General features: G+C 44.4%; 1 protein-coding gene across 1 annotated transcript in view; it reads left to right on the top strand.

Moving 5' to 3' along the window:
* The window catches only part of NIPSNAP1 (nipsnap homolog 1), a 46588-nt gene extending 21580 nt beyond the window's left edge, over positions 1 to 25008 (top strand). The window contains exons 7-10 of the mRNA XM_068271493.1: positions 4133 to 4164; positions 11315 to 11409; positions 12614 to 12697; positions 24627 to 25008. Of these exons, the coding sequence (XP_068127594.1) occupies positions 4133 to 4164; positions 11315 to 11409; positions 12614 to 12697; positions 24627 to 24691 (276 nt within the window). The 3' untranslated portion in view covers positions 24692 to 25008. The remainder of the gene's footprint in view (positions 1 to 4132; positions 4165 to 11314; positions 11410 to 12613; positions 12698 to 24626) is intronic.
* The last annotated feature ends 269 nt before the right edge of the window (positions 25009 to 25277 follow it).

Raw genomic sequence — 25277 nt, 5'->3', positions numbered from 1 at the left:
CTTTGCAAACATAAATGTAATTAGATGCCTTAACTGTTACTGAGGAGGCTTTCCCAGACATCCTATCTAAATTGATAAGATCAATAGAATCCTCAACATGACATAAAGCAGACTCTGGTGATGGGGAGACATCGTAAATTCCTAATTCCAATGGTAACTGGCCTGGTTACATGCACCATTAATTCTAAGCTTAAAAGAATTGTGGCATTTAAAGCCAGCACCTGAAAGCAAATAAAATTAATAGTGACAGTGAATTCCATCTTACACAGCATATGGCACAAATATGAATGAAAAGATAGAAAAATTAAAAGAATTGTGGCATTTAAAACCCATCATACCAGCACAAGAAGTTAGAGTCCTTGTTTAAACCATCTTGTACAGTTTTGAACCAATGTATAAACTTAGTTTCTTGTGTTAGTCTCATGTTTCCCGATTTGAAGCCACCCATTAATACAGTGACGCGAAAATCGCTTAAACTGTGTCCAGGTAAACAAAAGTGTGTTGGTATTGGGAGATCAGTATATTTTGCAATATCCTTTTTCCTGCTGTTAATAGTGGATCTGTGGTGTGTCATGCGATCACGCAGTGGTTGACTTGTTTCTCCCACATAAATTCCTTTGGGGCATTTTGCACACATGATCACGTATACCACATTAGATGAGTCGCAGGAAAAGGTGCCTTGTACTTTGTATTCCTGTTTTGTACCTGGTATTAGTATCCTGTCAGTGGAATGGATGTGTTTACAGGTCCCACACGTTTTCCCTCGGCAGGGGAATGTTCCATTCTGCTCTTGCCTATTTAAGGCACTCCTCACTATCATCTGCTTAAGATTGGGTGGCTGTCGGAACGCTAGGAGGGGAGGTTCAGGGAATATCTTTTTCAGTCTCTGATCCTTGTGTAGAACAGGATGAAGTTCTTTTGCAATCTTTCTTAAGATTTCCAGGCGTGGGTTGTAGGTTACTACCAGTGGGACACGGCTCTCTTCCTGGCTCTGCTTGTACTCCAGGAGCTGAGTCCTAGGGATGTTGTTAGCTTTCTTGATTTGGGTCTCAGCCATTAGAGGATTGTATCCCTGTTTTATGAAATTCTTCTTCAGGTAATCCAGGTGTTTGTCTTTGTCATCCTTGTCAGAACAGATCCGATTGCATCTTATTGCCTGGCTGTAAATTATGGAATTCTTTATATGTTTGGGGTGGAAACTGTCATACCTGAGGTATGTGGGACGATCCGTCGGTTTGCGGTACATGGACGTTTGTAAGCTGTTCTCTCTGATGTATATGGTGGTGTCAAGAAAGTTAATCTCCCTGTGAGAGTAGCTCAATTTCAGTTTGATTGTGGGATGGAAGGCATTGAAGTTCCTGTGAAATTGGATAAGATCCTCCTCACTTGCAGACCAGATGATCAAGATGTCGTCGATAAAACGGAAGTAGGCCATGGGTTTTATATGACAAGTATTCAGGTATTCTTCTTCAATCTTTGCCATGAAGAGATTTGCGTACTGCGGTGCAAACCGTGAGCCCATTGCCACTCCCATTTGCTGTAAATAGAGGTCCTCCCCAAAAGTGAAATAATTGTGGGTGAGAACGAATCTCATCAGTCCAGCAATTGAGTTTATAGGTGTGCCCAAACCTTGAAGATATTTGCGACAGGCCGCAATACCATCTTTGTGGACTTTGGGAACTCTCACAGGGAGATTAACTTTCTTGACACCACCATATACATCAGAGAGAACAGCTTACAAACGTCCATGTACCGCAAACCGACAGATCGTCCCACATACCTCAGGTATGACAGTTTCCACCCCAAACATATAAAGAATTCCATAATTTACAGCCAGGCAATAAGATGCAATTGGATCTGTTCTGACAAGGATGACAAAGACAAACACCTGGATTACCTGAAGAAGAATTTCATAAAAGAGGGGTACAATCCTCTAATGGCTGAGACCCAAATCAAGAAAGCTAACAACATCCCTAGGACTCAGCTCCTGGAGTACAAGCAGAGCCAGGAAGAGAGCCGTGTCCCACTGGTAGTAACCTACAACCCACGCCTGGAAATCTTAAGAAAGATTGCAAAAGAACTTCATCCTGTTCTACACAAGGATCAGAGACTGAAAAAGATATTCCCTGAACCTCCCCTCCTAGCGTTCCGACAGCCACCCAATCTTAAGCAGATGATAGTGAGGAGTGCCTTAAATAGGCAAGAGCAGAATGGAACATTCCCCTGCCGAGGGAAAACGTGTGGGACCTGTAAACACATCCATTCCACTGACAGGATACTAATACCAGGTACAAAACAGGAATACAAAGTACAAGGCACCTTTTCCTGCGACTCATCTAATGTGGTATACGTGATCATGTGTGCAAAATGCCCCAAAGGAATTTATGTGGGAGAAACAAGTCAACCACTGCGTGATCGCATGACACACCACAGATCCACTATTAACAGCAGGAAAAAGGATATTGCAAAATATACTGATCTCCCAATACCAACACACTTTTGTTTACCTGGACACAGTTTAAGCGATTTTCGCGTCACTGTATTAATGGGTGGCTTTAAATCGGGAAACATGAGACTAACACAAGAAACTAAGTTTATACATTGGTTCAAAACTGTACAAGATGGTTTAAACAAGGACTCTAACTTCTTGTGCTGGTATGATGGGTTTTAAATGCCACAATTCTTTTAATTTTTCTATCTTTTCATTCATATTTGTGCCATATGCTGTGTAAGATGGAATTCACTGTCACTATTAATTTTATTTGCTTTCAGGTGCTGGCTTTAAATGCCACAATTCTTTTAAGCTTAGAATTAATGGTGCATGTAACCAGGCCAGTTACCATTGGAATTAGGAATTTACGATGTCTCCCCATCACCAGAGTCTGCTTTATGTCATGTTGAGGATTCTATTGATCTTATCAATTTAGATAGGATGCCTGGGAAAGCCTCCTCAGTAACAGTTAAGGCATCTAATTACATTTATGTTTGCAAAGAATGTTTCTCCTCTGTATGTCAGTGTATATAAGCTGTGTTTTTCAGTTTTGGTCAGGAACCAGTCCGACGAAGGCTTTTTATAAGTCGAAAGCTCACTGTTTATCCATCTCTAAGTTAGCCAATAAATGGTATCATCCTGATTCAAAACTTCTTATGTTAATTGATAACATCCCTCAGTACCTGATTTTTCCCTATTTAAAGTGACCCTAAACACAACGAGAAAATGCCATACTGAGCTTACCTGGGGCTTTAACCAGAGCTAGAACGGAGATCAGGTGTTTCTGAAGCCAAAACCTAAGCATGGTAACCTGGCTAATAGCATGCTTTTAATTAAAAGGGTCAGCAATGGTAACTTTCACCTTTGTACTGGCTTCACTGTAAAATGTTAACTCTTTCTGCGATTCAGAGGGGAACAGAGGTAAACTCCTGTACACATGGAGTAAATCTTTCTGTGATTCAGAGGGGAATAAGGATAAAGCCCTGTACGCACGGCAGAGTAAAGTCTGCTGAGGTGGGTGATGACAGTCTCTGTCGATAATCTGGCGTTGTATACAGTAGTCCCTGACCAGCAACTGCCCCCCGGCCAGAGATCCGCCGGGTGGATCAACTCGGCTGAACGACGGCTGCTACCTTTGTTGTCGCCACTCCCTCTGCCCACTGCATGATGTCATTTTGGTGCCACTTTGTTGGTCCTCCCTTCCCCAGCATTCCAACAGAAAGTAGTCGGCCTCTAGGCCGACTTCGCATCTGTACAGTCTCCGCCCACTGATGTCACCTGAGGAATCTGGTCTCGATTCCCCCTCAGTCTACCATGTGTACGGGCCATAAGAGTTCGCCAAGAGTCGAGTCCCTCCAACTGTGGGAGTAGGTTCTAGCGCAGGCATGGGCAAACTTGGCCCTCCAGCTGTTGAGGAACTACAAATCCCACAATGCATTTGCCTTTTGAGTCATGACTGTGGCTGTCAGACTCCTGCAATGCATTGTGGGACTTGTAGTTCCTCAACAGCTGGAGGGCCAAGTTTGCCCATGCCTATTCTAGCGCCTGTTAAGGTAGCTGATGTAATGTCTAGTACAGATTATGAAAAAAATGCAGAAAATAATTTTAATATTGTACTAATGTGACTTTTCTGTTTTCCAGCCTGGAACGATGATTGAATGGGGCAATAACTGGTGAGAATATTTGTTTGCCTTTGTACATTGGCAAATAGGAGAAAATAAAATGCGCTTTTTATTTAAATGAGAGAGGGGAAGGAAGAGGGATATGGAAGATGTCATACTTATTTCCTTTCAGGGCCGGCGCTACCATTAAGGCAAGGGGGCAAATGCCCCTAGGCCCCAGTGCTCAAGGGGGCCCCACCAAGCCTGTCCCATCTTCAGCTTTTAAAAATGTAATCCGGCCAGGCTGCCGGGTACCACGGCTGTTAGTTGGGCAGGCAGTGGCATGCAGAAGGAGGAAGAGTCTCCCCTAGTTTCCCCCCACTCGCCTGCCCATATGCAGAGTGATGCGAGCGGAAGCACGACATTACTTCCCCAAGTCTTCTCTTCTCCCAATCACAGAGTTCCGGGAGACACGGAACTCTGTGACTAGGAGAAGTTCCCGGCGGTGGCGCCGGCAGGTGAGTGTTATTGTTGCTTCTGCTAGCATCACTCTGCATATGGTAGTGGAAGGCCACCTAAAATGGGGGGCATCTATCTATACTAGGGGGCGGCAGCACACCTGGCTATCTTTACTGTGGGGAGACTGCGTAATGCAATGGGGCGCATCTGACTATATATACTGGGCCGGGGGCAACAGTATCTTTGGGGCATATCTGGATATACATACTGGGGGGCTAAATAATCCTTGGGGGCACATCTCGCTATACTGGGGGTAGGCTATCTAATCCTGGGAGACACATCTGGCTATGCTGGGGGGACTACCTACAGCAGCGCAGTGGTGGAATCGTTCAGGGTGTCAAGGGGACCCCCAAGTTTCTTTTCCCCGGGGGCCCCACTGGAGCTAGAACCGGCACTGTTTCCTTTAAAAAAAGATCTGTTGCTTGGCAGTCTTGCTGATCATTCTGGTATCAGTAGTGCCTGAATCACACACGTGAAACAAGCATGCAGCTTATCTCATCATATTTTTTGTTAAACACCTGATCTGCATCCTTGTTCAGGGTCTATGGTTAACGTTACAGAGCCTGATGACTGCACACTTCAAAGTGATAAGATGATGTGGTTGTAAAATGGCACCACTTCACTGCCTTTAGATATACAATCACAGTTAGAGGAACTGGTGTATATAATGGTTAATGAATAAAACATTTTTTTTGTTTTTCTTGTTTGAACACTTAATTATAATCTATCTAGTCAATGTTTTCCCATGGTAAACTCTTAAGCAAGGTGCATCAAGGGATACCCCACCCCCCAATCTGTATAGTGAGCATGTAACCTAGTTTGATCTTCTACAGTGCTCTGGGGCTGAAGGCTGCATGACATCATAGCCTGGGCTAAACCTCACTGGAAGACAGGACTAATAGACAGGACATAACCATACACAAAAATATATCTTTACTGTCTGCTTTGAAGAGGGGAAAAGAATGCGAAGAGTAGACTGTGGAAGCGTGACTCACAGGCAGGAGCAGAGGCAGCTGTGACTGTCAGGAGCAGGGAGCCAATAGAAACAGCCCCTGTTATCCTGCAAGTCTGAATGGTGGAATCTGATAGGACCTGCAGCCTTCGCTCGCTGGCGGGACAAGCTTTTAACCTCCTTGCCGGTTATCCCGAGCTCAGCTCGGGGTAACCTGCGCAGGAGGACTTATCAGGCCCTGCTGGGCCGATTTGCATAATTTTTTTTTTGTTACATGCAGCTAGCACTTTGCTGACTGCTTGTAACTTCCGCTCGCCGCCGATCTGCCGCGCCGAGCCGCCCCCCCCCCCCCCCCTGTGCAGCCTGGCCAATTAGGGCCAGGCATCGCTGAGGGGTGGATCGGGATTCCCTATGACGTCTCGACGTCATCCAGCCCTGTCGCCATGGCGAACGGGGAAGCCCAGCAGGAAATCCCGTTCTGAAAGGTATTTCCTGCTTGAGTGGCTGCAGAGCTGCCGCTGCTCAGCGGCTATCATGTAGCGAGCCCTGAGCCCTGTCAATCACCCATCAATCACCCCCTGTCACTGCCACCCATCAATCAGCCCCTAACCTGCCCCTTGCGGGTAATCTGATCACCCAACCACACCAATAGATCGCCTGCAGATCCGACGTCAGATCACCTCCCAAGTGCAGTGTTTACATCTGTTCTCTACCCTAAACACCCACTAATTACCCATCAATCACCCATCAATCACCCATCAATCACCTCCTATCACCACCTTTCACTGTTACCCATCAGATCAGACCCTAATCTGCCCCTTGCGGGCACCCAATCACCCACCCACACGCTCAGATTGCCCTCAGACCCCCCCCCCCCCTTATCAATTCGCCAGTGCAATATTTACATCTGTTCTTCCCTGTAATAACCCACTGATCACCTGTCAATCACCCCCTGTCACTGTCACCCATCAATCAGCCCCTAACCTGCCCCTTGCGGGCAATCAGATCACCCACCCACACCAATAGATCGCCCGCAGATCCAACGTCAGATCACCTTCCAAGTGCAGTGTTTACATCTGTTCTCTAACCTAAACACCCACTAATTACCCATCAATCACACCCTATCACCACCTGTCACTGTTACTCATCAGATTAGACCCTAATCTGCCCCTTGCGGGCACCCACCCACACGCTCAGATTGCCCTCAGACCCCCCCTTATCAGTTCGCCAGTGCATTATTTACATCTGTTCTTCCCTGTAATAACCCACTGATCACCTGTCAATCACCCATCAATCACCCCCTGTCACTGCCACCCATCAATCAGCCCCTAACCTGCCCCTTGCGGGCAATCTGATCACCCACCCACACCATCAGATTGCCCCGGGCAATCTGATCACCCACCCACACCATCAGATTGCCCCAGACCTACCCTCAGATCACCTCCAAAGTGCATTTACATCTGTTCTGCCATCTGATCACCCATCAATCAGCCCCTGTCACTGCTACCCATCAGATTAGACCCCTATCTGCCCCTAGGGCACCCAATCACCCGCCCACACCCTCAGAACGCCCTCAGACCCCAGCCCTGATCACCTCGCCAGTGCATTGCTTGCATCTATTTCCCCCCTCTAATCACACCTTGAGACACCCATTAATCACCTCCTGTCACCCCCTAGCACACCTACCCATCAGATCGGGCCCTAATTTGCCCCGTGTGGGCTCTCGATCACTCGGCCAAACCCTCAGACCCCCTTCCGATCACCTCCCCAGTGCATTGATTGCATCTATTTTCCCCTCTAACCACCCCCTGAGACACCCATCAATCCCCCCCCCCCCCCCCCCAGCACTCCTATCCATCAGATCAGGCCCAATACAACCTGTCATCTAAGAGGCCACCCTGCTTATGACCAGTTCCACAAAATTTGCCCCCTCATAGACCACCTGTCATCAAAATTTGCAGATGCTTATACCCCTGAACAGTCATTTTGAGAAATTTTGGTTTCCAAACTACTCACGGTTTTGGGCCCCTAAAATGCCAGGGCAGTATAGGAACCCCACAAGTGACCCCATTTTAGAAAAGACACCCCAAGGTATTCTGTTAGGTGTATGACGAGTTCATAGAAGATTTTATTTTTTTGTCAGTTTGTGAAAAAAACAATAATCAATTTCCGCAAAGTGTCATTTTTCACTAACTTGTGACAAAAAATAAAATCTTCTATGAACTCGCCATACACCTAACGGAATACCTTGGGGTGTCTTCTTTCTAAAATGGGGTCACTTGTGGGGTTCCTATACTGCCCTGGCATTTTAGGGGCCCTAAACCGTGAGGAGTAGTCTAGAAAACAAATGCCTCAAAATGACCTGTGAATAGGACGTTGGGCCCCTTAGCGCACCTAGGCTGCAAAAAAGTGTCACACGTGGTATCGCCGTACTCGGGAGAAGTAGTATAATGTGTTTTGTGGTGTATTTTTACACATACCCATGCTGGGTGGGAGAAATCTCTCTGTAAATGGACAATTGTTTAAAAAAAACATCAAAAATGTGTCATTTACAGAGATATTTCTCCCACCCAGCATGGTTATATGTAAAAATACACCACAAAACACATTATACTACTTCTCCTGAGTACGGCGATACCACATGTGTGACACTTTTTTCGCACCCTAACTGCGCTAAGGGGCCCAAAGTCCAATGAGTACCTTTAGGATTTCAAGAGTCATTTTGCGGCACTTGGTTTCCAGACTACTCCTCACGGTTTAGGGCCCCTAAAATGCCAGGGCAGTATAGGAACTCCACAAGTGACCACATTTTAGAAAGAAGACACCCCAAGGTATTCTGTTAGGTGTATGATGAGTTCATAGAAGATTTTATTTTTTGTCACAAGTTAGCGGAAATTTGATTTGTATTGTTTTTTTTTCACAAAGTGTCATTTTCTGCTAACTTGTGACAAAAAAAAAATCTTCTATGAACTCACCATACTCCTAACAGAATACCTTGGGGTGTCTTCTTTCTAAAATGGGGTAATTTGTGGGGCTCCTATACTGCCCTGGCATTTTAGGGGCCCTAAACCGTGAGGAGTAGTCTACAATCCAAATACCTCAAAATGACCTGTGAATAGGACGTTAGGCCCCTTAGCGCACCTAGGTTGCAAAAAAGTGTCACACGTGGTATCGCCGTACTCAGGAGAAGTAGTATAATGTGTTTTGGGGTGTATTTTTATACATACCCATGCTGGGTGGGAGAAATCTCTCTGTAAATGGACAATTGTGTGTAAAAAAAAATAAAAATAAATAATAAAAAAAAAAAAATCAAACAATTGTCATTTACAGAGATATTTCTCCCACCCAGCATCTGTATGTGTAAAAATACACCACAAAACACATTATACTACTTCTCCTGAGTACGGCGGTACCACATGTGTGGCACTTTTTTGCACCCTAAGTGCGCTAAGGGGCGCAAAGTCCAATGAGTACCTTTAGGATTTCACAGGTCATTTTGCGACATTTGGTTTCAAGACTACTCCTCACGGTTTAGGGCCCCTAAAATGCCAGGGCAGTATAGGAGCCCCACAAATTACCCCATTTTAGAAAGAAGACACCCAAAGGTATTCCGTTAGGAGTATGGTGAGTTCATAGAATTTATTTTTTGTCACAAGTTAGCGGAAAATGACACTTTGTGAAAAAACACAATTAAAATCAATTTCCGCTAACTTGTGACAAAAAAAAAATCTTCTATGAACTCGCCATACTCCTAACGGAATACCTTTGGGTGTCTTCTTTCTAAAATGGGGTAATTTGTGGGGCTCCTATACTGCCCTGGCATTTTAGGGGCCTTAAACTGTGAGGAGTAGTCTTGAAACCAAATGTCGCAAAATAACCTGTGAAATCTAAGGTACTCATTGGACTTTGGGCCCCTTAGTACAGTTAGGCTGCAAAAAAGTGCCACACATGTGGTATCACCGTACTCGGGAGAAGTAGTATAATGTGTTTTGGGGTGTATTTTTACACATACCCATGCTGGGTGGGAGAAATATCTCCGTAAATGACAATTTTTTTTATTTTTTTTACACACAATTGTTTATTTACAGAGATATTTCTCCCACTCAGCATGGGTTCAATGAGCATCTTTAGGCTTTACAGGGGTGCTTACTATTAGGCACCCCCCAAAATGCCAGGACAGTGAACACACCCCACAAATGACCCCATTTTGGAAAGTAGACACTTCAAGGTATTCAGAGAGGAGCATAGTGAGTCCGTGGCAGATTTCATTTTTTTTTTTGTCGCAAGTTAGAAGAAATGGAAACTTTTTTTTTTGTCAGTGTCATTTTCCGCTAACTTGTGACAAAAAATAAAATCTTCTATGAACTCACTATGCCTCTCACTGAATACTTTGGGATGTCTTCTTTCCAAAATGGGGTCATTTGGGGGGTATTTATACTATCCTGGAATTTTAGCACCTCATGAAACATGACAGGTGGTTAGAAAAGGCAGAGATGCTTCAAAATGGGGAAAATTCACTTTTGGCACCATAGTTTGTAAACGCTATAACTTTTACCCAATCCAATAAATATACACTGAATTTTTTTTTAATTTTTTTTTTATATCAAAGACCTGTAGCAGAATAACTTTCGCGCTCAAATGTATAGGAAATTTTACTTTATTTGAAAAATGTCAGCACAGAAAGTTAGTCATTTTTTTGACAACATTCATGTCTTTTTTGATGAATATAAAAAGTAAAACTCGCAGCAGCAATCAAATAGCACCAAAAGAAAGCTGTATTAGTGACAAGAAAAGGAGGTAAAATTCATTTAGGTGGTAGGTTGTATGAGCGAGCAATAAACCGTGAAAGCTGCAGTGGTCTGAATGGGAAAAAAAGGCTCTGGTCCTTAAGGGGTGAAAAGACTGTGGTCCTCAAGTGGTTAAAACAAAAACAAAAAAAGTATTTGGCTTTTAAACAATAGATAAGGAACACCATTATGCAATGAGTAAAAGTTCATCTCGGATCCACTTTAAGCAAAAATTAATAGAAAGATTCAAAGCAAGCAGAGGCAGTATAACAATACATGTACATCTGAAGGGATGTCGGGATGCCTCCCAATGCCCCACTGTGTTACCACAAAGGTTTTTGTCAATGGGCTTTGTTAATTTACCACACTTCTATTGCACCTGTGAACATATTTATGAATTACCACACAAGTCTAAATTACCGAATGCGGTATTTTCCTGACAAGATTTTTCTTTCACACAGCCTTTTATGAATTGACCCTAATATCTAAAGAATATTCAGTATTGAATATGTGGTGGCGTAGTGGTTAGCTCTCTCGCCTTGCAGCGCTGGGTCCCTGGTTCGAATCCCAGCCAGGACACTATCTGCAAAGAGTTTGTATGTTCTCTCCGTGTCTGCGTGGGTTTCCTCCGGGCACTCTGGTTTCCTCCCACATTCCAAAAACATACAGATAAGTTAATTGGCTCCCCCTAAAATTGGCCCTAGACTACAGTACTTACACTACATAATATAGACATATGGCAATGGTAGGGATTAGATTGTGAGCTCCTTTGAGGGACAGTTAGTGACAAGATATATATATACTGTACAGCGCTGCGTAATATGTCGGCGCTATATAAATACTAAATAATAATAATAATAATATTGTTGTCTGCAAAAGTTTGAAACCTTGTAATGTGTTAGTGTGCTACTTTTGTCTGATGCTTCCATAAGTATTATTTTTTTTTTTCTCTGGACTTTTCTAGGGCTCGCGCTATCAAGTACCGTCAGGAGAACCAGGAGGCTGTGGGGGGATTTTTCTCTCAGATTGGAGAGTTATATGTGGTACACCACCTCTGGGGTAGGTCTAGAAAACTTTTATGGTACCTGATGTATAAATAGCTGTGCTCTTGCACAAATTCCTTGTTGTTGTCTTTTGCTAATAAGTGTTAGCTCTGCACTAGTTTTGAAGGTGAATCACGGTTTGTTTAAAGGGATACTTAAGCCATGATTAAAAAAATAATTTTTACCTACTTGGGGCTTCTACCAGCTCCCTGCAGCCATCCCGTGCCCTCGCAGTCACTCACAAATCTTTTGGTCCCCTAGCCGGGGACAGGAGGATCCGGAAGTGAGTGCGAGGGCACAGGACGGCTGCAGAGGGCTGGTAGAAGCCCCAGGTAAGTAAAAATGTTTTTTTTAGTCATGGCTTAAGTATCCCTTTAAGGTAAGTGCACAATAAGGCGCACTTAGCAATTGTGCATCCAACAGAGCATTTCTATGACTAACAGCTGGCCAGGTAATAGATCAGATCTGATAAGCCGATTCACGAAAATATGCATTGCACATTTTGCAAAAGTTGATATCCTGACTGATGCCAGTCGTGGGCCAGGACCAAAATACTGTCAACAGCCAGTCAATTACATGTGCATATTGGAGCCATGGACAAATTTGCTGGTGCACTTAGAGCTCATAGAAAAATTGCTTAAAGCGGTCTAAAACCCTGACATAATATTCAATAAAAATGTGTTTTCCTACTTTTTACTGCCATGCAGTTATCATATTTGCTTTTGTGCATAAGTATTATTTATTTAGAAATTATACGTTCCCAAAGTGCACTTTTTTTTGCTTTGGAAGCTGTCTTTGCATTTTATTTATAACAGTTTTATTCATCTTCTAACGTAAGCAGAAATGCTTTCTGATTGTCTCGCTGTCTTCAGGAGAGTCTGACTTGTCAGAGAAGGGTTTGTTTACATTCCACACTTGATGCAGTTAAACACAAGATAACATTATCTCTAGTTTGGATTTGTCCAGCTTTCCCTGCAGGGAAGCTTCTAAGGCCTGTGGTTAACCCTTTGAATGCTGTTCTAGTAAAAAAAAAAAAAAAAATGCTGGTTGTATATAATATGCTGTAAATAATCGGTTAGAGCAAAGAAGAAATGCTGGGTTTCATTCTGCTTTAATGCCTCCTGAAAAATGATTAAAGTATATATTATAATGGATTTTTCCTTGCAACATAACATGGACTATACTGTAGTGATAAGATTGCCTTCTATTTTGTCTTCTAGCTTACAAAGACCTACAGTCTAGAGAAGAGACTAGAAAAGCTGCATGGACCAAACGAGGGTGGGATGAGAACGTGTATTACACAGGTAAATTGTATGCGCTGAATTCATCACTAACCACCCATTATGTTTTGGGGGGAGGGGTTAAAAGGAGACCAAAAGTCACATAAGGAAAGCAGCCTAGCACACTGCAAGATGAGGGTAATATTTAACCATTTCAGCCGCCCAGTCGTGATCCTCACGTCCAGGCGGCTGCTCTGCTGCGGTGCTGCTCTTCGGCGCGCGCCCTCCTGCTGTCCCCCGGTAGCCCTGGGATCAGTGAACGGGAACATGGTTCCCGATCACCGATCCGTGTCCCCAGCAGAAAAACCGAAGCTCTCTTACTAGAGGCTTCAGTCTTTCTGCAAAAAAAAAGTTTCCCCGTCCTCTTTGTGCTTCCGGTGATCGAGAAGCACAAGGAGAAAAAAATAAACTCAAGGTGGCCATCTTGTGGCCAAATAGTAAAACTACATCTACATACATTTTACATTAAAATTTACACATCTATTAACATTAAAAATTAACTGTTTATTTCCCACAACAAAATATTACCCAAATACAATTTTAAGGGGGGGGGGGGGGGGATTACAATAAAAAAATAAAAAATAAAAAAAATAAAGGACATAGTTACCTAAGGGTCTGAACTACTTTTTAAATATGCATGTGAAGGGGGTATACTACGAACATTTTGTAAATTATAAGCTTGTAAATAGTGATGGACGCAAAACGGAAACAATGCACCTTTATTTCCAAATAAAATATTGGCGCCATACGTTGTGATAGGGACAAAATTTAAACGGTGTCATAACCGAGACAAATGGGCAAATAAAATACATAGGTTTTAATTATGGTAGTGTGGATTATTTTAAAGCTATAATGGGCGAAAACTGAGACTTTTTTTTTTCCAATTTTTTTTTCTTCTTAATCCTGTTAAAATGCATTTAGAAAAAAATAATTTGAGCAAAACGTACCACCCAAAGAAAGCCTAATTAATGGTGGAAAAAACAAGATATAGATCAATAAATTTTGTTAAATTGTGTTAGGTAGTGATAAAGTTATTGCCGAATGAATGGGAGGTGAAAATTGATGCATAAGGTGAAAAATCCCCGCGGGCTGAAATGGTTAAAGAGAACCCGAGGTGGGTTTGAAGAATATTATCTGCATACAGAGGCTGGATCTGCCTATACAGCCTAGCCTCTGTTGCTATCCCAAACCCCCCTAAGGTCCCCCTGCACTCTGCAATCCCTCATAAATCACAGCCATGCTGCTAACAAACAGCTTGTCAGAGCTGGCTGTGTTTATATCTATAGTGTCAGTCTGCTGCTCTCCCCGCCTCCTGCAGAACTCCAGTCCCCGCCTGCATCCCTTCCCTCCCTGCTGATTGGAGGGAAGGGATGGGGGCAGGGACCGGAGCCATGCAGGAGGCGGGGGAGCAGCCGAGACTGACACTACAGATGTAAACAGAGCCTCACAGCACGGCTGTGATTTATGAGGGATTGCAGAGTGCAGGGGGACCTTAGTGGGGTTTGGGATAGCAACAGAGGCTGGGCTGTATAGGCAGATCCAGCCTCTGTATGCAGATAACATTCTTAAGGGCTGGTTCAGACGGGCGTTTTTGTGGCCTTTAACGCAGCGTTTCAGACGCAGCGTTTTTTGGGATCTACTGCCATCCCATGCAAGTGAATGGGAGCGTTTAGAGCTGGCTTTTGCAGGCTTTCATGAAAGCCTGGCAGTAGATCCCAGCGTTGCGTCTAGTCTCAAAAGCAACATGCTGCTTTCAGAGGCAGTAAACGCGAGGAAACAATAGCAGAGACCAGAACTGCTAGCCTTGAACGCTTTTCAAAAGCTTTTAAAAGCTAGCTTTTAAACGCTGGCGTTTAAATGCTGGCGTTTGAACGCAATGCCAAGCAAAAGCTCAGCAGACGCCCGTGTGAACCAGCCCTTAACCTCCCTGGCGGTTTATTTATTTTGCCAGGGAGGCTGCAATGTGGTTTTTTTTTTATAAAAAAAAAATTTCATGCAGCCAACTGAAAGTTGGCTGCATGAAAGCCCACTAGAGGGCGCTCCTGATCCGTACTTTCGATCGCCTCCGGCAATCGAAAGTAACAAGATAGGCCGCAATGAGCGGCCTATCTTGTTTCGCTTTCCTCGTCGCCATGGCGACAAGCGGAGTGACGTCATGGACGTCAGTCGACGTCCTGACGTCAGAGCCGCCCGATCCAGCCCCTAGCGCCGGCCGGAACTGTTTGTTCCGGCTGGGCTCGGGCGGCTGGGGGGACCCTCTTTCGCCGCTGCACGCGGCGGATCGCCGCGGAGCGGCGGCGATCGGGCAGCACACGCGGCTGGCAAAGTGCCAGCTGCGTGTGCTGCTTTTTTCAGAACTGAAATCGGCCCAGCAGGGCCTGAGCGGCGACCTCCGGCGGCATACCCAGAGCTCAGCTCGGGATTACCGCCAAGGAGGTTAAACACACCTCGGGTTCTCTTTAAAGTACACCTGACTGAGGCAAAGCTACCTAAGGTAAGCACAGTGGTACGTTCATGCTGGATCCACATACCTCTGTTCATTGTTCTTTTCTCTCTTCATTCCCCCTTGTAGCCCTAATCACTTCTTCATAGATTTGACTTTTGACTAAAGTGACATTTTCAGACAGGAAGAGACAGGCTTGCGATGTTCCCTAATATCACCCTTACATTTCTTCCTCTTCCACACTGCATTCACCCCTTAAGAGGGGATGGTAGGTGGATCCAATATGAACTCTGTGCTTACCTCGGGGAGCTTTGTCCTGGGTTAGGTATCCTTTAAAGAGAACCCGAGGTGTGTTTAAAGAATGTTATCTGCATACAGAGGCTGGATCTGCCTATACAGCCCAGCCTCTGCTGCTATCCCAAACCCCACTAAGGTCCCCCTGCACTCTGCAATCCCTCATAAATCACAGCCGTGCTGTGAGGCTGTGTTTACATCTGTAATGTCAGTCTCTGCTGCTCCCCCGCCTCCTGCATAGCTCCGGTCTCTGCCCCCGTCCCTTCCCTCCAATCAGCAGGGAGGGAAGGGATGCAGGCGGGGACTGGAGTTCTGCAGGAGGCGGGGAGAGCAGCAGACTGACACTATAGAGATAAACACAGCCAGCTCTGACAAGCTGTTTGTCAGCAGCGTGGCTGTGATTTATGAGGGATTGCAGAGTGCAGGGGGATCTTAGGGGGGTTTGGGATGGCAACAGAGGCTGGGCTGTATAGGCAGATCCAGCCTCTGTATGCAGATAATATTCTTCAAACCCACCTCAGGTTCTCTTTAAAGCCCTACCTTTTGAAAATGAAACCCCTTTGTACTTCTCAGCCATGAATTAACTTTTTAACTGCCCTGTCTGAGTTGTCTCATTTTAGATAACCTGGGGCAGGGCTGCTTCAGCCAACTATATTCAGCTGCCTCGCTAACCTAATGAAGAGCGGTGCAGGGAGTGACTGATATATTTACCTGATCTGGACGCAGGATGACTCTCCTCTTCCACCACTGAGCGGTGCAGTAACACTGACATCCTCCTGCGGGTCCCGATGACATGATATGTGATTGGGACCTAAAGGAGGATATCAGCATTACAGCACGCTTGGTGGTGGAAGAGGAGAGATAATCCTGCATCTATATCAGGTAATTATATCAGTTGCTCCCTGAGCCACTCTGCATTAGGCTTAAAGAGAAACTGTAACCAAGAATTAAACTTCATCCCAATCAGTAATATCCAAGAAATGTTGCTTAATGCACAGGAATGGCTAAAACGTTGAAAGACACTGAGTGCAAAAGGCCAGGACCTTAGTACAACAGTTCATGTCAAAAAGAGAAAAAGAGGCCTTGCACATCAATAAAACGTCACTTTTAATTGAGTCGGTAAAAGGTATACATTACATCCCCTTGGAACTGGAAAGAGAGGCACAGGCAGTAGGGATAGTCGACAGCCGTTTCGCGCCGGTCAGTTACAGTGGCGCATCATCAGGACAACCTGCCCCCCCTGGGATTACCCCTTAAATAAGTGTAACACTCACCCCCTAACGAGCTGCAGCCATCATTCAGCTTGGGATGCGCCCTCCGTGTGTGGAACGCACGCCGGCAAAGAACGCCGCCTCTCTGAATGATTTCCTGGCATTGGAACGCTAAACCGGAAGCTGATGTCACCTCTCCGTGACATCTGAGGAAAAACACGTCGGGTCAAAAGCGTCAAAACTGACGCAAAGCGTCTCCGCATGCGTATCACACGCACATAGGAAATAACCATCAGAGGGCGAGCGAGGGCCATAAATCCATACACACTGCAAAATAAGGCCATCCAAGTGAGAAACAAAAGTCGCTCTGCTGTCATCTTGTGGATAATTGCCCCATTGCATCCCAATTTATATAAATAGCATCAAAAAATACATGGCAGCAGACAGACCCACTAAAAAATTTTTTGTGCAAATTACAGATGGCTACTGCTCACATACTACACCATTGTCTACAGTTGCTAAGTACAGTCCATCCACATCATAAGGGAGAGAAAGTAAATTCAATTATTAATATGCCCCAATGCAACACTATACTTATGAATACTCACCACCTTAGAGGGATGGACTGCACAGCAAGACCCATGGAAATCTAAAAGGGCAACAATTTAAAAAAAAAAAGGGGTAATAAAGGATACTAATAACAATAAAACAAAAACAACAAAAAATCTCAGATGAATACAGCCAAATTATTTCTCTCATTAAGACCCAAAGGTCCAACCGCATCAAAGTACGAAATCCAATAGCTTTCTCTCTGCAGAAGCCTGCGATGCCAATCTCCCCCCCGTTTGTCATGCCCAACTTGTTCTAATCCTAGAAATCTTAGTTTAGTCACATCACTATTGTGGGCCTCCCGCATATGTTCTATTACTCTAGGACAACCCTCACCGCTATGTTCATCCCAATCAGTAGCTGATACCCCGTCTCATGAGAAATCTATTCCTTTTCTCAAACGGATCAGGGGGCTCTGTATGGCTGATTTTGTGGTGAAACCCCTCCCACAGTGGGATGTTAGCACCTCACAGCTCTGATTTCCTGATATCAAACTGTGGGAGCCTTGTTGCATTGTGGGAAATAACAGCTGTTTCCAACTTCCAAAAAAACAAACAGCATCTCCTTCCAGTGACATTACCTGCCAGCAGTAAAAATGTCATCATGTGATAAATAACCCACTCGCCGAATGGGTACCTTTGTACCTGTCTACATAAGTATTGGCTAAAATAGCCATGAAGGTCTGATAGGTTGTCGTTGCTGATCTCCCTCCACTCGAACGAGTGGGGTGTAGCTGGCCCAAATCAGTCCTGGAAATGGAATACTATGAAGACCTGGAGGACATTTAAAGGTGGTAATGCTGATAGTGCTTGCAGCATACCACACTACTACTGTCGCAATAAAGCCCTGAGTACAACAATAGCATTCCAGACATGGACCCAATTAGGTGAGGAAGAGCTCTATATACAACACATGGTGCTATACAACAATATGCAGTGCTACTACAGTATAGACCTTCATGGCTGTTTTAGCCAATACTTATGTAGACATGCACCCATAACTATTAGAGGTTGGTGTTGACATACACACACCTTTTTTTTTTTTTTTTTTTTTTTTTTTTTTTTTAGATAATTTATCTAATTCTAATAGAGTACCTTTCTTGTAACTGTACCTTTAGGGCTGGTCTTTGGACCTACAGTGTTTGACCATGTGATAAATGTCAGCATGTAAATTTAGGGAGAGAAAATATTTTAGAATCAGCAAACACTAAATAATTTATACATAATTATTGTAAACATTAAACACTTTTTTTTATTGCATTATTTTCACTGGAGTTCCTCTTTAAGCTACATACTCGCCGAAAGATGCATCGGGGAAACCCACAGTGATGTGACCTGACAAACGAACATCCCCTGATCAATCTTCCTACCGCTGGAACACGCAACGGCACACGACGGGTGCAAACAAGAGTTTAAATGATCGCAGCACTTTGTGCAGGAGTCGTCGGGGTTCTTAAAGATCCAATTCGCCGTGCTGGTTGTAATTGTCATGCATCGCAGAACATTGTTCTTTTAATTGTGCATATGTACCCAAGTTGCACAATTGCGGAATCTATCGCTTGTTTAAAAAAAAAAAAAAAAAACTGCGGGAAAAATTGCTCAAAAAATTCAAAAAAATTGCGTTGTGGGTATGTGCCTTTAGTGTGGCTGGGGAATTAGAGAGGATATGTGGTGCTGCAGTGCTCACACATACACAAAAATTGAGGAAAAGGTTAAAATCGGGACCCTAAGAACATAAGTGACCCTACAAACTTGACTTTTTTCTATATTGTCTGCAAGTAATCTAGATATCATCATTGAGATACTAATAATTGTGTTGAAGCAAATTGTATTTTAGCTTATGCAGCTTGTAATTGAACCAATCAAATATTCTAACTGGTTTTAAATGGGCCAATTGCAAATTGCAGACAATTGTGCCATTTATCCTGAATGTGCTCCTTTGGAAACATGTTGCTCCTTTGTTTTGCTGTGTGATTGTTGCCATGTAACTAATGATAAATGCCAATAAAAAAATGTAAACATAAATTTTCTCTATTAGGGATCATAGTTTACAAACCTCACCATCCTATCAGAAAGTGAAAAAAAATGTATAAAAAAAATAAAGTATAAAGTATAATTTTGATTTAATTTAAGACTTTCACTGCAAGTCTGTGCATATTTTTGCAATCAAATTACTATTTTCCTAAACTTTATTCAATTCTCACCATGGTCTGATGTGACATGCAAAAATTGGTTACTGTACAAGACTAAAGAGGAACTTAAACCAAGGATTGAACTTCATCCCGATCAGTAGCTGATACCCCCTTTCCCACAAGAAATCTTAAAGTGGATCCGAGATGAACTTTACTCATTGCATAATTGTGTTCCTTTCCTGTTGTTTATAGGGCATTCCTCAAGCCAAATACTTTTTTTGTTTGTTTTAATGCTCTAATACCCTATAAACTAAATAAGCCACTCCCACAGGTTTTCAGAGAGCCAAGGCACTTTCAGACAGTAGCAAGGGCTCATGGGTGCTCAGTCTGGGCAGGAGGAGGGGGAGGTATTACTAGCCAGAGATTTCAGAGGCAGAGGGGAGGAGGAGGGGGGATTAGTTTTCTTTGCTCAAGATACAGATAAGCCTGCCTCTGTGTAATGTTTACAAACATGTCTGCTGTCATTGTATCACAGGAAGAAATATTCTTATTCTATTAAAGCTGTTTGCAACTAGATTTGCTGTGTAAACTATCTAAACTTTAGCTAAGATATATAGAGAAGTTACTTGTTATAGTTAGTTTTTCATCTCGGATCCGCTTTAACCTTTTCTCAAAAAGACAAGCTGACACATCATTGCATTCCAGCGGTTCTGGAGGTGTGTTTAGCTTCTTAGGGTACAATGGTTAATTTGCATATATTCAGCAGTGGTGCCTGGGAGACATCTCGAGCTCACTCCAACCTGAATTATCGCAAATTCTTTCTGTTTTAGGAAAGCAAACTTTTGTTTTTCTCAAAAAGATCATCAGGGACGTCTGCATGGCTGATATTGTGGTGAAAGACCTCCCACAGTGTGATGTCAGGGCCAATGCAAGTTCCTCTCTGTGAACCTCGTTGCATTGTGGAAAATAAAACATCAGATGATTCTGCACAAAAACTTGTTCCTTCAAAGGAAATTCCTGCAGAGTGAACACGCGCACACGCACACACCCCTACACCTTCCTTTTCCATAGAGGGGAACAGTGCTAAAGCAGGAGCCTAGCAGCATGCCTGTATAGTCAGGGCCGGATTTCCGCACAGGCCTCCTAGGCCAGTTCCTAGGGCGGAAACCTGCCGACAGAAAAGCTGGGGCGGCTGTCGCACTCGTACATTGACTGTACACCAGGCAGCCGCGCTGTCCCCAGTCTCCTACGATCTGCATTCTGCAGTGCACGGTGGAAAGCGCCCCTCCCCTCCCCTCCTTTCCACTCTGCTCTGACACTGAGGGAGGAGGGGCTGAGCAGAGAAGCCAAGCCGGGAGATTCAGATTCAAGAAGACGTGGCTACTCTCAGCACAGCATACAGGTATCTGTGCGTGTGTCAGCGCTGTGAGAGGGAAGGGAGGGAGGAGAAGTGTCTGCAAAACAGAAAGCATTTTGCAGACTAGAATCACGCTGTGCCTGCCTGATCCCTGTAGAATGAATGACCTCTCTCTCCCCCCTCCTCCTCCTTCTTCCTTCCTGGGAGCCAGTGACTCCCGAAGCTACTAAAACAGGGCTGCATGGTGCTCTCCTCTGTCCTCCTGTAGTCTGGCTTCCATCTCTTATCTCTATCCACCCGTCATTCCTTTCATCATTTTGATCAGGTAGAATTGATTCCCTTCTCTGACCACAATCATTTGTCTTTGCATGCCTTAGCACAGCTATTCACACTTGTTCCTTTTATTATTACACGTCTTCTGAGATCACTGGTTCACTCTGTTTTGATACCTGACATGTTAATGCGCTAAGCCGCATGGGTTAAACCGGTGATCAGGGTAGCGAGCGCTCTTGGCTACGCTGCGCATGCTTCTTTGAAGTACAGTGCGATGGTATGTAGCACGACCGTGATACTTTACTAGTGCGGCTGCTACTACATTTAATGTAGCAGCGGCCATCTAGCAGTGGCCGCACTAGTAAAGTATGACGGTCGTGCTACAAACCATCGCACTGTACTTCAAAGAAGCATGCGTAGCCAAGAGCGCTCGCTACCCTGATCACCGGTTTAACCCATGCGGCTTAGCGCATTAACATGTCATGAATCAACCTAATTGTATCTATGTTTGATCACCAGCACTTTCTCCCTGCAGCTACTTTATATGGATATATGTACAGAGTACATAGTCATGTCACTGACTATCCGCAGAGGAGCTCACAGTCTAATCCTACCATAGTCATAGCCTAATGTCCTACCATATTATTATTATGTATTTATATAGCACTGACATCTTCTGCAGCACATTACAGAGTGCATAGTCATGTCACTGACTGTCCTCAGAGGAGCTCACAGTCTAATCCTGCCATAGTCATAGTGTAATGTCCTACCATATTATTATTATGTATTTATATAGCACTGACATCTTCTGCAGCACATTACAGAGTACATAGTCATGTCACTGACTGTCCTCAGAGGAGCTCACAATCTAATCCTACCATAGTCATAGTGTAATGTCCTACCATATTATTATTATGTATTTATATAGCCCTGACATCCTCTGCAGCACTTTACAGAGTACATAGTCATGTCACTGACTATCCGCAGAGGAGCTCACAGTCTAATCCTACCATAGTCATAGCCTAATGTCCTACCATATTATTATTATGTATTTATATAGCACTGACATCTTCTGCAGCACATTACAGAGTGCATAGTCATGTCACTGACTGTCCTCAGAGGAGCTCACAGTCTAATCCTGCCATAGTCATAGTGTAATGTCCTACCATATTATTATTATGTATTTATATAGCACTGACATCTTCTGCAGCACATTACAGAGTACATAGTCATGTCACTGACTGTCCTCAGAGGAGCTCACAATCTAATCCTACCATAGTCATAGTGTAATGTCCTACCATATTATTATTATGTATTTATATAGCACTGACATCTTCTGCAGCACATTACAGAGTACATAGTCATGTCACTGACTGTCCTCAGAGGAGCTCACAATCTAATCCTACCATAGTCATAGTGTAATGTCCTACCATATTATTATTATGTATTTATATAGCCCTGACATCTTCTGCAGCACTTTACAGAGTACATAGTCATGTCACTGACTGTCCTCAGAGGAGCTCACAATCTAATCCTACCATAGTCATAGTCTAATGTCCTACATTATTATTATTATTATTATTATTATTATGTATTTATATAGTGCTAACATCTTCTGCAGCACTTTAAAGGACCACTATCATGAAAAAAGTAGGCAGTTAATATCTGACTGAACCGACAGGTTTTGGGCCAGTCCATCTCCTCATGGGGGATTCTCAGAGTTTTCTATGTTTTCAACAGCATTTCCTGAACAGCAGTTGCAAAGTCTAATTGACAAAATAGTGTGCAAGTGTGAGAAGGGAGGCCGGCTGGTATCTTACTATTTTGGCAGTTAAACTGCTGTGCAGGAAATACTGTTGAAAACAAAGAAAACCCTGAGAATCCTCCATGAAGAGATGGACTGGCCCAAAACCTGTCAGACTGTAACTGCCTACTTTTTTCGCGACATGCAGCGCGCTCTCCGTGCCTGCCCGCGCAGCTAGTTGTCTCCTACAGTAGGCAGTCAGACTATGTCACTGACTTCTAGTCTCCAGACTCTCCGCCGCACAGCAGCACTCACTGCAGTCACACCCAGTGGCAGTGACCCAGGCAGTCAGGCCCCCACGGACAGCGCACAGGACTGGAGGCTGTACTCAGCTAAGACAGCCAGCAGGAGGACAGGACTCAGAACTCTGACAAGGTGGGTGTCCTGTGACTGTCCTGTTCACTCCAGCCAGCTTGGCCAACTGCCATATTGTGTTTTTGCACCAGACAGTCAGCCATCCAGGCCTGAGCTGTCCTCCTGAGCCTAGCACCAGCAGGCACCACCACTAACCACGACCAGGCCTGACTCTGAGCACCCCCCGGGGGGGCCCCAGCCCACCCACCACCAGCCAGGCCTTAGCTGCCCTGGGGCCCCCAGCCTACCACCACCCCCAAAGCCTGAGGCCTTCAGCCCACCACCAGCTAGGCCTGAGCTGCCCTGGGACCCCCAGCCCACCACCTACCAGGCCTGAGCTGCCCTGGGGCCCTCAGCCCACCACCACCAGCCAGGCCTGAGCTGCCCTTGGGCCCTCAGCCCACCACCACCAGCCAGGCCTGAGCTGCCCTGGGGCCCTCAGCCCACCACCACCAGCCAGGCCTGAGCTGCCCTACCTGGGGACACTGGCTGTCTGTCATTATGTGCATTAACTGGTAAAATGCTGTCTCTCATTACTTGCATTTACTGGGGAAACGCTGTCTGTCATTATGTGCATTAACTGGTGAAATGCTGTCTCTCATTACATGCATTTACTGGGGAAACGCTGTCTGTCATTATGTGCATTTACTGGTGAAAAGCTGTCTCTTATGTGCATTTGCTGGTGAAAAGCTGTCTCTTATGCGCATTTACTGGTAAAAGGCTGTCTGTCATTACGTGTATTTACTGGTGAAAAGCTGTCTCTTATGTGCATTTACTGGGGAAACGCTGTCTGTCATGTGCATTTACTTCATATTTTTTTATGTAACTACATTAGCTGGTACAACTACATTAGTTAGCCCCGCCCACATGATGTCATAACCACGCCCCTTTTCTCACCGCGACGCGCGCTGCAAATTCCCCCCTAAGCCCCGCCTGCCAGCCCTTGTGCCCCCTTTGAGCCCCCCAAAAAATCTGAAGCTGGAGCCGCCACTGCTAACCACGTTGTTGTCCTGGGGCGGCTGGAGGTAATGGGCCTTGGGCGGTAAAAAGTACAAATCCGGCCCTGTGTATAGTGATCATTTCTAAACTGCCACCCAAAACGATCTGTAAAGGGCATTTCAAGTAACATATGGGTTAGCACATAGCTATAGGCTTTGGTGCTGGCTATTCAGTTTGGGCCTGTCTCCACTTGTCAGTTTTTCTGTGCATTTTCTGCATAGGAAAACTACAACCAATGTTAATCAATGGGCTAGTTCCCACTTGAATGAATATTTCACATGCAAAAAGAATATTTTTTTACAGCAATGCAAAACGGTGTGACAAGTCATGCAGAAAAACTGATGCACAGAAAAACTGTTGAGTAGAGACAGGCCCTAAGATAACAATGTCAAACTGCATGTATGTAAGGTCCTGAAATGTTGTTTTTATACTGATTTTCTTCTATTTGCTTAAGTTTTCTCGTCATTTTGTCTTGTAGTTCCTCTTGTCCGGGACATGGAATCTCGTATTATGATTCCTTTGAAGATTTCTCCTCTCCAGTGATATCTTCCTCCCTGCTGACTAAGCATCGTAGTAATTCCTATTGACCAAACATCTTAGTAATTCCTATTCTTAGATTTGTACGAGATGGCTCACTGTGTTTCCATAAACAGCAGTTTAAGCTGAACAAACATTTGCTGAAATTTTGCAATTTTAACTTGGCGAGGCCAATTACAAAACAATGCTAAAGATGTAAAGTGGCTGGTTCTTGTATTTCAGGAAGTTACTTTGCCATTTTCCATATGGATTTCCAGTCTCCAGGTAGAAATATTGGGTATCTTGCTATAATCATTGACTGCTATTAGATTCATCTCAGGGAATCCTTGAATTGTCTTTATTTTATCAGGTGCTGCAGAAGAAAATAATATATTGAACATTAAAGGATACCACCGTTGAAAAAGAAGTCTGCAGCAGTGTGTGGGGGGTTAAAATTACATACCGTTAGCCAGTCCTGCCCCCTCCGTCTGCCGCTGTTAGTCTCATAAGTCCCGGTGGCCGGCGACTTGATTGACCCCTCACCCGGACATGCAGCGCCCTGTGCGCGCAGTATGTCTTCCTCTCTTCACTTCTGGCAGGCGCATAGCGATCG

This window comes from Hyperolius riggenbachi, chromosome 1 (assembly GCF_040937935.1).
Source record: "Hyperolius riggenbachi isolate aHypRig1 chromosome 1, aHypRig1.pri, whole genome shotgun sequence".
NCBI lineage: Eukaryota > Metazoa > Chordata > Amphibia > Anura > Hyperoliidae > Hyperolius > Hyperolius riggenbachi.
Note: the sequence above shows the minus strand (reverse complement) of the source record. Positions and strands in the feature narration are given on the sequence as shown.